At 38.7% G+C, this 15,925-nt stretch overlaps 1 protein-coding gene across 1 annotated transcript; it reads right to left on the bottom strand.

Moving 5' to 3' along the window:
- On the bottom strand, nt 1-14,319 carry LOC139740409 (adhesion G-protein coupled receptor D1-like). Its single transcript, XM_071651001.1, has 16 exons — nt 14,229-14,319; nt 12,802-12,924; nt 11,759-11,946; nt 10,042-10,097; nt 9,220-9,349; nt 8,047-8,153; nt 7,073-7,175; nt 6,518-6,668; nt 5,778-5,844; nt 5,212-5,278; nt 4,275-4,360; nt 2,740-2,866; nt 1,826-1,867; nt 1,196-1,363; nt 567-621; nt 1-23 (listed from the first exon to the last, which is right to left on the bottom strand). The coding sequence occupies exons 1-16, from the start codon at nt 14,317-14,319 to the stop codon at nt 1-3; spliced, it is 1,584 nt and encodes a 527-aa protein (XP_071507102.1).
- Between the last annotated feature and the right edge of the window lie 1,606 nt (nt 14,320-15,925).

Below are 15,925 nucleotides of genomic sequence, written 5' to 3'. Positions count from 1 at the left end.
TCATGTCTCCTCAAATGCCACTTCTGCAAAAATGGGAACAAAAATTACATAAACGATTAGATGGATTCTTGCGATATATCAAAGAGATGATACAACGTATGAAGTCATTTTGCAAATATAAACTGTAAAGCAAGAAATTTTTGCCAATTGCCGCTGGCAATTCAATGCATATAGTGTAGATAAGAACTTTCAGATGTGTTGTAATTTTGCGAATCATCGGCTTTCACAAAATATGTGAAATAAAAATATAACTGAAATTTATGGTTTTACAGTAGTCAGTTTTCTTGGCTGAAATTGTTCTTTCTTTATTGTTTTTCAAACCCTGCTACAACAAAACACTGGCCATGACGAGGTGATTTTACTTGTCCAGAGGAGTCTGTTCATAACAACAGTCCACTGTACTGCATCAATAATTATTATTATACATCTCAAGCTCATAAACATGAACATAGAAGACTAATATAATCATTGTGCAGAGGTTCCTACATTATTACTAGAATTAAAAGCAGGCAACAGCTTATGCTCGGCTCACATGCCAACTTAACATTTGAGCTTATCTTACTTACTTGACAGATTCAATGGTTCCACTTTCGTTGATCCTTTACTCAGCTTCATTGCTATCTATAAATCCAAACAACGGATGACAGGGATGTTAGTTCACAGTGGGTCACAAAGAAAAGACAAAATTCACAGGTTCTTAGTACTGATATTATCCTCTTTCATCATATAGTACAACTTCTGAAAAGGGGGTGTTAATCAAGTCAAGCTATTTTCATAATGAATCACCACCGTCCTGCAACAAAAGCACTATTTCAAACTTTCAAAAAGAATTGTTTTCACAGTTCCAATAAAAGTTAAGATGAAAGTTGTATATTCTGAAACACTTAAGAAGAGAAGCCCTGTGTAATTTCACGAGGAATCAGTAAGAAAGAAGATTCTTGTTTACATACTGATCCGACAAATTCTGTGTCAAAATTCAATTTTACAAAACAAATAATAATTATACCATCTCTATGTTAAAGGAAAAGATAATTACTACTTCAGATTGTAACCTAGAATTGCCTGCCAAAATGTAAGTCTCTTTCTTACTTAGTTGTGATAGGAAGAAAGCTTAAGATTCTTAAATCTAAAAATGTATTTACTCGTTGAGGAAGAGAAAATTTTTCATGATGTTGCTGCCATGGCAACAACCTACCTCATCACCGAGGCTAGATCTCTTGGACACCTTGCTGTCCCGTTTCACCGGTACTTTATCCACAAAGGCCCTTGTTGTTCGCAGAGCTACCGATGTCTCAGTCGTCGAGGCCAGCGTGGATCGTCGACGTGCGTGTCGACGGTACTTAGACCTGAAGGCTTTTTTCACCTTGTGAGGTGTAAGAAATTAAAGGTGTTGACACTTTCACCACTTGTTCAACACTTACAACACAGTGGGGTGGTTTGTGGTACAATTACTGGAGCCACATATATATAGAATTTTTTTTTTTTTTTTTTTTCAAACAGCCATGCTGCTTGATAGACTTACAGCAGGATTTAGTTTCAAAATTAATAGTTGCCATGGCAACAGTATGACATCCCAAGAACTCGCCAACCATCACTATGGAGGATGCAATCTTTTAAGGTTATCATGATTATTTTCTTTTGAATCTGGTCTACATACGACTTGTAAAACAATCATGTGAAATGGTGAATTATGCCACTATGCCATTAAGCCTCTCTCAGCTCATTTTACATTTCTTGCACATTTTTGTTTCATCTGTTCATGTTCATGTCTACATTGTTGAGAGATAAGGATATACTCAAAAGGTTAGAAAGTTGAGACACCAACCTCTTCATTCATGACACAGTGTAAGATGAAGATGAAAACTCCCTGAAAAGACAAAAAGGAAATCACTGTATGGTCAAGGACATCAAAATACAAATGCATATATCAACCGTGCTTAAGATGACCTTGCATAAGTCGAATATTAATCAATCACCTTAGTCGAAGGTCTTTTCAAGTCCTCTTCTCTTTACATTCTATTGATTCTAATCCCTCATAAGTCAAATTTTCCTCGTAAGTTGAAGCTATTTCTCCTGTCCAAATAGATTCGACTTAGCCAAGGTTGACTGTATATCCACTCCAAATACAATGCTATCAATAATGAATTTGTTAATTTCTTTGCAACAAGTAACCATAGTTTAACTGCGGATATTATTTTTACCAGCATGAAACATGATATCAGCACATACTTGTACTTGTAACAAAATTACCATGAGTACTGTAATCAAGATTTTCTAGTATCATCAATTATTGATGATGATTATTCACTCAACTCCTTTCAAATCAGAATGACCTGATCAAAATTCAATCAAATTCAAACCAAATGTAATGACAAAGGTCATTCACACTTCAGCTCTCATCATACCTGCTTCAAAGTCGCAAATTGCAGGGATACACAATGAGACATTTGTTTGTTGGTTTGTTGTTGTTTTTTGCGGGACCAACCAAATAGGCATAAAACTGTTTAGGAAGTCATGGCTCAGTTCACTGGCACATAAACTGTTAACAAATCAAAACAAACGCAGTATATGCTTAGCTTGAAACATTGTCAATTCTCACAACAGTTTTTTTATGTTTCATACACAGCCTATGTACTTTATAGTAATTTTGATAATGAAACACTATGACTCGAGTTAACTTTCAAGACTACAGAGACACATTGTAGACTGCAACCAGTAAAGAGCGCCCTCTGGACGTACCTGGAGGGAGTTGAAGATGACAAACATGTAGGTGAAGAAGAGCGAGGTGTCATAGGACGAGAGGAGACCAAAGATCCACGTGAACCCGAGGAGAGGCTGCAGCATGAGAATAGCACGTGCCCCAGCCCTGAAGGAAAGACCAACAGAGTACATGATATGGATGAGAGAGTGTTTCCATGGCAACTACATGGTCTAAGGTTAGAGCTCAAGGTCTGCATCTGAGGTCAAGGGTTGCAAAAACTTCAAAATCTGACGGAACTACAAAGTACTTTACATGTAGATATTAACCCGTTGAGGACGAGTCCCGAGTACACTCGGGCAGGTGTCTACGGGAAATGCGTGTTGTAGCAAAATCAAACCGTCCTCAACGGGTTAATAGAAACAAAATTGAAATCCATGGAGCAACTGTCTGATAATACTCCTGGCTTTGATAAGAGAGGCATTCTAATGACAGCAGTTTTGAAAACATTGCTGTGTTTGGCATAGGACATCACACCTTGCCACAAATCGTTGCTTGCAACGCAGCAGAAATCAATTCAAGCTTTGACAGTCTGTGAAAAAAGTTCCAAAGATACTTATTCATATCAATATGTTTACTTTTTGAGAACGTTTGTTTGCTGTTGTTTTTTTAAATGAGATTATACCTGGTACATTTTAAACCATTTGAATCTTAGTGAAGAGATATTCTTGAATTCTAAAAGAAAGTATTGAAGAAAATGTTAAAAGCAGTAGGAGGAAGAGGAAGAGGAAGAGGAGAAGAAAGAAGAGGAGGAAGAGGAGAAAGAGGAGGAGGAGAAGAAAGAGGAGGAGAAGGAGAAAGAGGAGGAGGAGGAGGAGGAGGAGGAGAAGGAGGAGAAGAAAGAGGAGGAGGAGAAGGAGAAAGAGGAGGAGGGGGAGGAGGAGAAGGAGGAGAAGGAGGAGGAGGAGAAGGAGAAAGAGGAGGAGGAGGAGGAGGAGAAAGAGGAGGAGGGGGAGGAGGAGGAGAAGGAGGAGGAGGAGGAGAAGGAGGAGAAGAAAGAGGAGGAGGAGAAGGAGAAATAGGAGGAGGAGGAGGAGGAGGGGAAGGAGGAGGAGGAGGAGGAGAAAGAGGAGAAGAAAGAGGAGGAGGAGAAGGAGAAAGGAGGAGGAGGGGGAGGAGGAGGAGGAGAAAGAGGAGGAGGAGGGGAGGAGGGGGAGGAGGAGGAGGAGGAGGAGGAGGAGGGGGAGAAGGAGGAGAAGAAAGAGGAGGAGGAGAAGGAGAAAGGAGGAGGAGGGGGAGGAGGAGGAGGGGGAGGAGGGGAAGGCGGAGGAGGAGGAGGAGAAAGAGGAGGAGAAAGAGGAGAAGAAAGAGGAGAAGGAGGAGAAAGAGGAGGAGGAGGGGGAGGAGGAGGAGGAGGAGGAGAAAGAGGAGGAGGAGGGGGAGGAGGAGAAGGAGGAGGAGGAGGAGGAGAAAGAGGGGAAGAAAGAGGAGGAGGAGAAGGAGAAAGAAGAGGAGGAGGGGGAGGAGGAGAAGGAGGAGGAGGAGGAGGAGAAAAGCAGCCTCTTTGTCACCTTACCTGAACCTTTCAACTTCAGTCTTATCTGCATTGGCCTTCAGTGACATAAAGACTCGAATCACCATGATTAGTACCACCGTGTTGATCTGCAAAATAAATATTGTAACAAATTCATTTTTTTTTCTGTATACCAAATTCTTCTGAACATGGTTTATCTATCAAAAAAAAAATGAACAACAACCTTACTTTACAATGATATGATGGTAAAAATATAAGATACAGATATACATGTACACTGCATTTTAGGGCATTGTCAAATCTAAAGCAAAATCCTTGGGTTACAGCATGGAGTTGAGGTCCTTCAGGGCAATAATATCAACAATGTCTTAGATAAAGAAGTCCATATCTGTTTTATATACTGAATAAAATCAAATTATATTCTACTTGGTCGATTGTAATCGATCCAGCCAATTCACTCATACGTATTGCCATAGATGTTTGCATTGCATTCATATTGGACAAAGATCATCTCATACTACGGAAGCCAAGTTTTATAAAGTACATGTACATATGAACCACTTAGATTCAAAAGAGGGTGGTCTTGTACTATGGGGTGGTTTAGGACGATTGGGCAATTTGGGTACTATGGGGTTAAATTTATGCCCCCAATTTCAACCACATCAAGGATTCATCAAATGTGATAATTGAACATATGCTGCAGTTTGTAATCTTTGCTTGCCAATACAAATTTGACCTTTGTTCCTTAAAACATAAATTACATTTTCACCATTGAAACTGCAACAAAATGTACAAGTTGTTCGTATGTGGCATTAAATACCATAGTAGATCACCTTACCACAGAACCATGACGTTCTTCAAAGTTTCAATCAAACTATTTGAAAGAAAAATGGCTCAGTTTATTGACACCAAATTGTATGACATGAGTAAAGATTTGTCATCAAATCAGGAAAGTTTCAAGGACCAAGTAAATCCTCACCGCTATGACGATCAAAACTGGAATAGCAAATGCCCACATAAGACCGTCTGTTGCGGAAAGCCAACAACTGCAGAGAAACACAAAACAAAACTGTGAATTTAAAGATAAGCTTGTCAAATAAGATTTGCAGGACACTTCATATAAATATGAATTTACAAGACCTCTTTCATATATGTAATTAAAACCGAAGCTCAAATAAGGCTGCCTTTTAATTGGCAGTGGGAATGGATAATACTTAACTTCAGTACGTTTTTAAATGGCAAATGTAAGACACTGTCACAAGACTGTGTGATGAAAATGTAGTGTCTCTCATACAATAATATTGTCATATTCAAACCATGTATAGGTAACATGGGGAGCAAGAAGCTTCAAAAGTTTCTGAACAGCTTTACAATAGATGACACATTTATATCATCAGTACACCAGTGAGAACATTTATGACCATTAATATTGACCAACTGAAATTTCATTCTTTGTTTATTTGATAACAGGGATCTAATCAACATGTATGAAATTGTAGCGTGGGTACAGATTTTCTTACAAAATGAATTTAAAGAACAACTTACTGATTTTCTGTTCCATATCCATTAAATCGAATGCCAAATGAGATGGAGACAATGACTAGGGGAAATCCTGTAAAAGAAAAGGAAAAGGAATCTAATTTAGATGGCAAAATTAAAAAAATTCATCATTGTGTAGTGCATATGACTAAAAGAAACAGTAACTTTTATTTCTGTTACTCAAGCATTCGTACCAACTTACTTTTATAACCAAACATACGGAAGAGATATCATCTTTTAAACACTATGCCAATAGAATGCTAAATCTAAGGACATCTCAGAGAATGTCCGCCCTGGGTTCCTACTTGCTTCAGTAACTCATTACGTGCCAAGGTATTTACTGTAAAAGTGGATGTGATGGCGCGTGTCATTATTCACGCTGGGCTGGGTAAGATGAATTTCGCAGGTTTTTAATTCCACGGAATTAAGACATTTGATAGGAGTACACAATATAGACGTAACGAGCAAAAATATTTGTATGCTTTTATGTTTGCACTACTTCAATGGTTTAATAGAGTGGTGCATTAAGATAACTGGTTAGGATAAGACTGCTATTTCAATGAACAACTGATACAACTTATCATTTTTCCTCTTCAATGATAAATCATCCAGCCTATCCCCAGGTACATGTGCACCTGACTAATTTCCCCTTTTTTACCACTGAACTTTCCAACGTACGTTATCTCCCTGCCACATTCACACTGTAACACACTTTCAAAAATAAGCTCTAAAAACATTCTTCTCACCCCATCCTATGATGAGGTACATCCACGTCTTAACCCCTTTCCCATACGCCGTCCTCGTCTGCATCAGAATGTAGATTCCCTCCATGAGCATCCAGGCAAACGTGGCGGTGAACAGGTAGTGTAGGAGGAACGCTATCGTCTTGCAGGCTCCCTGGAGGACAGAAACAGAACATACACAATAAAGCCTTGAACAAGACTATCAACAGGGTATTATAGTGCAGTTAAACAAAAAGAGTGCTTGCTTGTGCATGCTTTTGCAAAGGTTTCATGTGAGATGAGCTGTGAAAGGCAAATTGGAAATATCTGCACAGTAAAAAAATTGTGCTAATTAACTCTCTTTTAATTGGCAGTGGAAATTTGAAAGTGGAAAAAAAAAACAGTTGCTGGCAAAAGGTGTAATAGGAATAGAATCACTCACAAAAATGTGTTTACCAACCAGCACTAGGGTAAAAATGAATATGTTTTTGCACTGTTACTCGAATTGAGGTGGGCCGTTGATGAATAGCTACAGTCAGTAAGTGAATATCTACAAGAAAATTGTCAAATTCATCTCACCTGACGCCGTGTCTGCTCGATCCCGACCAGGTACAGAAACTGTGCAGTTACCATGGCGACTGCAAGATTTGCATGGATGATGTTGCGCTGAGATTTCAGCAGCCTATGACCAAGAAAAGAGCATTATGATACACGCCTCATCTATGAATCTAAATACATTTTTCCTTCATCTCTGCAGGGTATTTCATTTTCTGCACATTTTTCCCTGCAGTATCAAAATTTCTGTCAATTAGAAGACAACATAATTATCAGCTGCATCATAAAGTGAACTTTACACCTGCGAATCAATCAGAAGTAAAATGATATCCAATCAATATGTACAAACATCTGAGTGACTGTTTGAAGAGTTACATTTAGTACACACAAGATGATGTGACAGCAAATAAAGCAAAACAAAAGTTTGGGAGATAAATTCATGTCGAGAAATCAGGAGGCAATTGGTTTGAGTCCAACCCACATATGTATGCTCATGATTTTTTATCATGGCTACTATTAAAACACCACATAATTGGTGTTTATTTACAATGATGAAGTGCAATTTGTAAATCAGTTGCAATAAAAACAACTTGACGCAGAAATCATTCATTTCGATGAATAGGCCTACGCAATGCCCACTGCCATATGGGATCAGAACCATTGCTGGCTATCTGACGGAAGCTTAGTAGTCTGGTGAATACGATGTCTGTCTGGCCAGGAGGTTATTGGTTAATAATGAGCCCAACCAAAGTATGTATGCCAATGATTTTGATCATGGTTACTACTAAAACACCAAATAATCAGTGTTTATTTACATTAATGAAGGGCAATTAGTTGGTCAATCAGTTCCAACATGAATTTGTGCTTGCCATACTTCGGAGAGAACCAGATTGTGTAAACGAAGACTAGTAATGATGTCTTACTTCACATTTGAAATTTAATCATTAACAACATGAGCAAGGGCTGTGACTGAAGTATCTGTAGAACCACAAACTTACTTGAACCAAATGAAAGTTGCTAGAGTGCAAACCAGCGCAGCTACAGAGAGGGCCAAACCGACGTAGGTCAGCATGTCCAGGGCTATCCGGTGACCTTTGGTCAAGACCTTGGAGAACATTAATTTGCAAACAATGAATGAATACATTCTTCACAAAATTTCTTTTCACAAGCTATCATGATCAGCTAAACATATCATCAGAACAGTCTCAGAGAATGATTAGACAACCACTGAGATGCAGCTAATGTTCGGCAAATTATACGCAACTGCTTCCACACTATTAACCCGTTGAGGACAAGTCCAGAGTAAATTGGGGACGGGGTCTATGGGAAATTTGTGTTGTAGCAAAATCAGCCCGTCCTCAACGGGTTAAAGTAAACTTTCTCAGTACATAATTGGTACCGGTATATTCAACAACGACGACGACGACGACGACAACAACAACAACAACAACAACAACTCAGTGACTATGTTGGCTGTAGATTTGTGTCTCCAAAAACATTAGCGGCAAATACGATTTTGTTTTTTTAGGTACATTATTACAATTGTTGAAATAGCTGTGTGTTGCCACAGAAAGAAACAAATGCGTCTTTGAAATATGCATCAAAACTTCTAATGACAGCTAAAGACTGAGGAAAAATCAGATACACGGATGGCAGTTGAAGCAACCATTAAACATTCATTCAGAAGAGAAATGGCAAAGAAAATAATTCATTACTTGTAAAAAGAAGAGATGAAAAAATGAGTGTGCAATGGTACTCGAACAAAAATTGCAAATATATATATATATATATATATGTACATATATACATATTCATAAACATATATACACTTTTTTTACTTCACAAAATGCATGTAATAAAACATAAGTGAAAATGGCTGTGATTCATCTGAAGAGAAAATGTTCCAATGAGTAAAGGGAAAATAAGAGAATGTTTCCTTCTAAGTTTGAAATACTGTAAAACAAGGAATGTTCGCGTGCATTTTAATTCTGCGAATGTCGCGAGCGCCAAGATTCACAAAAATAAAATGCATGCAAAAGTTCTTGTCCACGCTGTATGCATTGAATGCCAGTGGCAATTCGCGAAAATTTAATGCCAAGAAAAAGGTCGTCAACTCTAGCTCGCAAAAATTTCATGCCGCGAATATGTCATGTTTTACAGTAGTAGCTTACAATAGGATTGGGGTTGACACTCAGGAGCACGGCAAAATTGGTCAGGTGGTCACATAGACATGTGACCTGTGATCCGTCACTCCCGTTCACACTGCAGCCCTCTGTAGACCACACCCCGCCAGCTTCTTCACTGTGGCAGCAGACAAACAAACAAAAGAAAGAAATTCAGAAAAATAAGAACAAGGCAGCTTGTTTCATATTGCATTACATATCATCAATGATAGTCAATTCTTCAAGTACTGTATTTATTTCAGACTCTGCAATACAACATTGATATCTGCAATATAAATGCTTGAAAGTGACAGAAAAATAAAACATGACATACAATTTTCTTTTTTTCATTAGCTGCGTAAAAAACACAAATTTGTATCATTTTGCTGCCTCTTTTTTCGTATCTATTTATGGCCGATTTTGTGCAAGATAAATCTTGCATAATAAATTATGTTACATGAAATTGGCTCCAAAAAAAAAATCAAAGTTAGAATTTCACTGAAAAAGCGTAGGATTTTTAATTCTGTCTTATTTGACTCCTTCATGGCTATGATATGAACATGACTGAATTACCTATTCCACATCAAGACTTTTCCTTATTTCTTTCCTTCTTTAGTACATACCAGGAAAATCAAACAGACATAACAGAAAATACAAAATGGTGAAAATGACAACCTGTTCCCTGAGCATTACTCAGCCACAGTGCAAACATGGCTGATTAAGACACACACAGAGATTATTTCTGCAACGTCTCTGCCACGAGGGCACCCTTACTATTGTCACTCAGTCCCAAGTTTATTCTTGCAATGTGAGGAACACCACATCACTTGCCTTGACAGAAATTTCCAGTAGACACACAATGACTCTGTGTTGGTGGTATTTGCATCCTGTGAAAAGGTAGAAATAATGAATCAATTCCAACAAATGAATTTTGATAGTGTCAAAATAAAGCACATGATATTTTCTTAGTACATGTAAATAGCACGGGCCTATTACAAAACTTGATTAGCAGGTAGCTAAATGTAAATGTTCCGTGCTACAATCATTTGCTATCAAAATTTGAATTTCAGAAAACGATTAGTTTGCCAACCCTGCACATATGCAAATATCATGTTCACATAATTCTCGCTATCGCCAATGACGTAAAAAGTACCCGGATGTGGCTTTTTCGTCAAGATGTAGTGCACTTGGTAGCAAGGGCACTTCCGGCGCGGAGCATAATTTGCACAACGCTAGCGTGCGCGTACGTGTAGCTTACCTATAGCGCAGCGCCGACCACGGATACTAGTACAGTAGGCCCTTGTATTAAGGTACCGCCCGAGTGGCCAGGCCTGTCATACTCGTACACTGTAGTCCCCTCCGGCGGCCGGCCTTGCATTAGCATGCACCACTAGCACTGCACGCAGCGCATAAGCTACTGTAACACATACCGGTACAGCGTACTGCTTGATCATGCGATCGATGTGCACATCACAGATCAGTCATCTCTGCATACGCTGAAAATATGCTGGAAAATATTCACCCACCTGGATATACAGTATATCGTCATGGAATGCCCATCTTTTTTTTTATTTGTTCTCTGTCGAAATGTCGCGAACACAGTGATCTCGAACTTATCCTGTCTCCGAAGCAACTTCTTCCAAGTAAGTACGTACAATGTACGTAGGCACTAGGCCTACTACCTAGTGCTACTACCACTATACATTTTGTACTAGTAAGTCGCGCGTGCACGTACTGCGCTGTGGAGTCACCCGCAAACTTCACCCACGCGGCCACGTCACGTCTCGCATGCCAGTAAGGGTCCTATTTCTGCAGATTTTTTTCATTTATTGTCGTGCGAACAACACATGGCAGCTTCGCAGCAACAACCAATAGTCGTATTAACAGCAATTTCTTAAGAATGGAGAAATTTCAAATCATATTAAAGCTGTAATTCAAGTCGAGAAAACCGGAAGTACACGTAGAATACAGTCGGTTGTGTGTGTAAATAGCATTAGTCACGTATCACGCGCGTACGAACGGAAGTGACTTTGCTACCGGACTATCCCATAATGCACCGTAAATGACGCTTAAATCAACATCCGGGTACTTTTTACGTCATTGGCGATAGCGAGAATTCATCAGCACAGCAGGAGCAAAGGAATACAACCACTTGTAGAATAATTTTAATACAAATTTAGTATTGGGCTAATGAGTATAGCTGAACGAATTGGTGGTATTTTGTCTTCTGTTTTTTTGTCATCGTCAGCTCAATCTCCCACTCAGTATTGATAAGCAACAAAATATCTCAATCCAACATGGGTTCATAATTTTCCACCACTAGTTATGCAATATCAACTCTGATCAAACATTTGCAATGTCTTCTAAAAGTAGCTGCAGACTGAAAAAAAAATAGGTCAGTCTAAATGCTTTTCCTAAACTAACTGCTTTGTATATTGTAGATGAACAAACTTGGAGTTTGGATTGTCTTCAATGTGATATCAATTTTGAAGGGGAATACGAATGCATCACACATTGACGCAAACTTTAAAAACAGGGGAGACCGAACCTCATTACGGCCCAGCACGATCTCCACGGGGTCACTGGGACTGAACGTGACATTTGACCCATCGAGGGCTGTGAGCTGGATGGACATGACCTTTGACCCAAAGGTCGTCGTGGTGTCGTTGGAGCTTCCTTCGAGGGAGGAGGGGGTGGTCGTGTGGAGGTCGTTGAACACCACGGCACTGACAGTCACTAATAAAGAAGGAGACAAAGTACAAAACAAATTGCAAAATAGTGACACACTACGCATACATCTTACAATCCATACCTCATGTGCACTGAGTAGACAATGTTCTTTTTATCTATCGCATCTTCTATCCTATTGTATACTGCGCGTGTGTGTTTGAGTGTATGTAATATGTACATATTAATGTGATGGTGTTTTGTTTATCTACTTGATTTCACACAGAATCATTTGTAATATATGTTGCTATTGTAAAGTATATAGTATTTTCATGTGAAGGCAACCTAATACAAGCACAAGATGTTTTCAAGGTTGCCTGGATCTCATTGTAAATGCCACTGTTATATGTATTTGTATTTTATTTTGCCAAATAAATGGCCTAAACTGGCCTAAATCAATCAATCAATCAATCAAACCAGAAACTGGCTCATCATCCATCCCACTTATAGCTTGTCTAATGTATATGCTGAATATTTCACAAGGTTTTTATTACCTCAAATTTCACAAGTCAGGTGCTAAAAATACTGACTCTGAAAATGGTAATCAAATCTGCAGTCTTTGGGACAAGGCCTCCCTGAGCAAGCCTATGAACTAACAATATCATACCTATGATAGTGAAAAACAATGTTGATAATGATGATGATATCAGAAGTAGTGTACATGGTGGATGCTACCAATAGAGATTGTACAATCATGTCCATCAATCTAACAAAATCTATAAAATTTGAATTTGCCAAGCAAAAATTACCAGAATTATACATTCCAATAAAGAAAAATGTGGTAATAGGACTGCCAGCTGTAAAGTCCAGAATATGCCAAGTGCAGTGGGTTAATGTACATGGCTTGATTCCTCCGCTTTTTACCTTCTTTTCCCTGGAGTATGGAGGCTGGAAAGTTGAGCGTGTTGGTAGTTGAGTTGACGGTGACGGAAATATGTTGATCTGAATAATTTGTCACTGGAGCCTTGATGGATACCAAATGCACAACTATCAAATCAAATAACAAATAAATGAACCAAAATCAAAGGTAAGAACAAAAGAGATGATCATACAGAGGTAATTTTTTTTCTCAAATGGCAAGAAGTCTTTAGGTATTATTAAATGAGGTAAAAAGTAAGAGAAGGAAGTTTGCATACATAACCACATGAGATTAAACAGGTTTCATGTGTACATCTCGTAAACATCTAAATATTGGTATAAAATGCAGGTATTTTGTCAAGTTTTGGGCCAATGCCATTAGTGATGAGATTCTACAATAAATTTTCAATCTCTTGGTGAGTAGTAATATCAACACAGCATAAGATGGTTTTTATTTTGCCATATTGCAGTCAACCCAGAATAAGAAATGGCTTTAACATGCCGTCAAACCCTTGTTTGAGACGAGACCCCACTGGCAAACGAAGCTGATGGGGTGCTATACCCCCCTAACGAGTCCTCGTTTGAAAGGTGGGAGGAAATGTATTTGCCCATTGCAAAATAACTTTCTACTCAGGCGTGGCAAACCTGGAGGCCAAGCCAGGGTTTAATGACTGAAACAGCTGTCATATTACGTAAGAGCATGATAAGGATATCTGCCTGTGGCAGACCATTCAAAGTGAACTCAATTTTCTCTATTCTTTCTGAAGTTTTAAATTTTATATTCTATTGAGAAATTCTATAGTCATCCGTTTTGAATTTCGAACGAAAAAATTTGACCCAAAAATATCGAAAATACAGGAATAAGAAGGGGGGCATTGTAAAAGTTTGTCGACACACATGCACCATGGAGCTACATAGCCCATGCCAAAACCAAAACAATCTTCTCCTCTTGCGGGTGCCCCCCCCCCCCGATGCTTAGATTAGGCCAGGGTCAAGAAACAGGTGTTTTATATCTTTGGTTTTTAATTCCTTGTTTGCCAAGATATACACTAGCATTGTTTACAGGGGTATAGCTTCTTTAAACGAGAGATTTGCCTCATGAATTACAAGATATGCAATATGCAAATTTTAGCTTAATCCTTTCACAACCACTGCTATTTCTCAATTCAAATGGAACCAATTTTGGTAGTCAGAAAATTGTATTTGTATGATATCTTCTGCTATACGACGACGACGACGACAACGACAACAACAACAACAACAACAACAACAACAGCAACAATAAAAACAACAGAAGAAAAAAAAACTTGGCAGGTTTTCTTAATTGATTTATTCATTTCCCTGTATATCAATTCACTTAAAGAAAAAAGGGTTAGGGGCATAATGATGGCTCATTGAATTAAGAGGTGTATGAAACATTCCTTTATTCTCACCTATCTTCTCATTAGCAATCACAACCTCCGTCTGTGACTCCGACAGCAGGCTCTGAGCGGCGTTTGACGCGAACGTTTCCATGAGCTCCATCACACCGCTGGCATGATTCTCACTGAGGCCGGTGGAATTCTACATAGGTTTTTTTTTGTTTTGTTTTGTTTTTAAAAGAAGAATGAAACAAGTTTGGAGGTTGAGTCATCATGTAGTGACTCTCTCAAATATATTTGCCATAATAATAACAACAACAACAACTAAAACATCATCCTCACTATGCATGTTATATGATTGGCTACTATTTCTACTACTATCACTATGTGATATATATTGGTGTTTGTTGTTGTTGTTCTTTTTTGAGACACAATCAGAGATAAGACTGAGTTATACATCTGATATTCAACAAATATTTGTGAGGTGCATTTGCATTATGCATCTGTTTATGCTGCTGCAACTGTTAATACTACTACAAAGTTTTCAATTGAAGACTGTATGTTATTCACATCTTATTATGCACATGTATTGCTCCAGCATTTGCCTGAAACCCTAAAAGATTAAAAAAACGGAGCTTCTCGATAAAGGCACCCATTTACTGTGTTTGTTTGTCTTTTACAAGGACTTATGCTGACATCTCATTTAAAAAAATAAAAAATGACAGAGCTAGGTTTCAAAACACAGAAAAAAAATACTGCCAAACAGCATGAAACAAGCCTACAAGTCTATCTGTACGGTACTTAGTAATAGTCAGCCTGGCTCAATTTAGAGCATTACACAGATATCAATGCACATCTTCCAATACCATTACTCACCCCTGAGGAGGAGGAGGATGCCGAGTCTGATGTGTCATTGGTAATGATGATGCTGCCAACCACCGACAAGAAATCCTGCATCATTCACAAAGGGAGGGATACAACAACATTAAGGTACACTGGCACCAGAAGACACGAGAGCAAATGTACAAAATATTGAATGTACAATATGCTGTAAGTTATAAGTCAGATGTGCCATTATCATTAAATACTAGCATGACTGTATCATCTAAACACATAGTAAGTGTGAGATATTATACACAGGATGCAACAAAGTCACATGATTAATATATGGAGTCAGCATGACATATTGTGTAAACAATAAGTAATGGGTCAGATTTGTCATATCTGCCAAGACTATATAATTTAAACGCTCAGTAATTGTGAGATACTAAATATATGGTCAAGACTTTTGCTCCTGACAAAGAAAACACGGACCTGGGCCGTGTCCCTACTGGACGCAGCCTGGACAGACACGATGCTGAGAGTCCCCTTGATGTCCTCAACATCCGACGCGCTCAGGGGACTGTCCGTTACTGTGGTGATGTTTCTGACCCTGGACAGGACTGTAGATGCCGTCTGGAAGGAGACGGATCCATTCACAGCTGTGATGGCGTCTAAGACATCCTTAACCTTCGTGGAGGCATCAGATGATGACAACAAAGACACGGAGAGACAAAAACAATGTGATGATAAAAAAAGAAATACTGCTTACCCTTAAAACACATAACTCCAGAGTGCTCAATCATCCACACACAACAAACACAACTGAATAAGGAAAAGTAACTCCAAACTTTTGACACATCACACTGAAGTGCCATGAAATAATCATGTCTACATCTTGGCTGGTCAAACTTCTGGTTGCTGTTAGGCTAGTCAGAGTTTTGCATACA

The sequence above is a fragment of the Diadema antillarum genome, unplaced genomic scaffold, assembly GCF_040938485.1.
Source record: "Diadema antillarum isolate AM-2024a unplaced genomic scaffold, OU_Dant_1.0 seq00000853_RagTag, whole genome shotgun sequence".
In the NCBI taxonomy this organism is placed as follows: domain Eukaryota; kingdom Metazoa; phylum Echinodermata; class Echinoidea; order Diadematoida; family Diadematidae; genus Diadema; species Diadema antillarum.
Note: the sequence above shows the minus strand (reverse complement) of the source record. Positions and strands in the feature narration are given on the sequence as shown.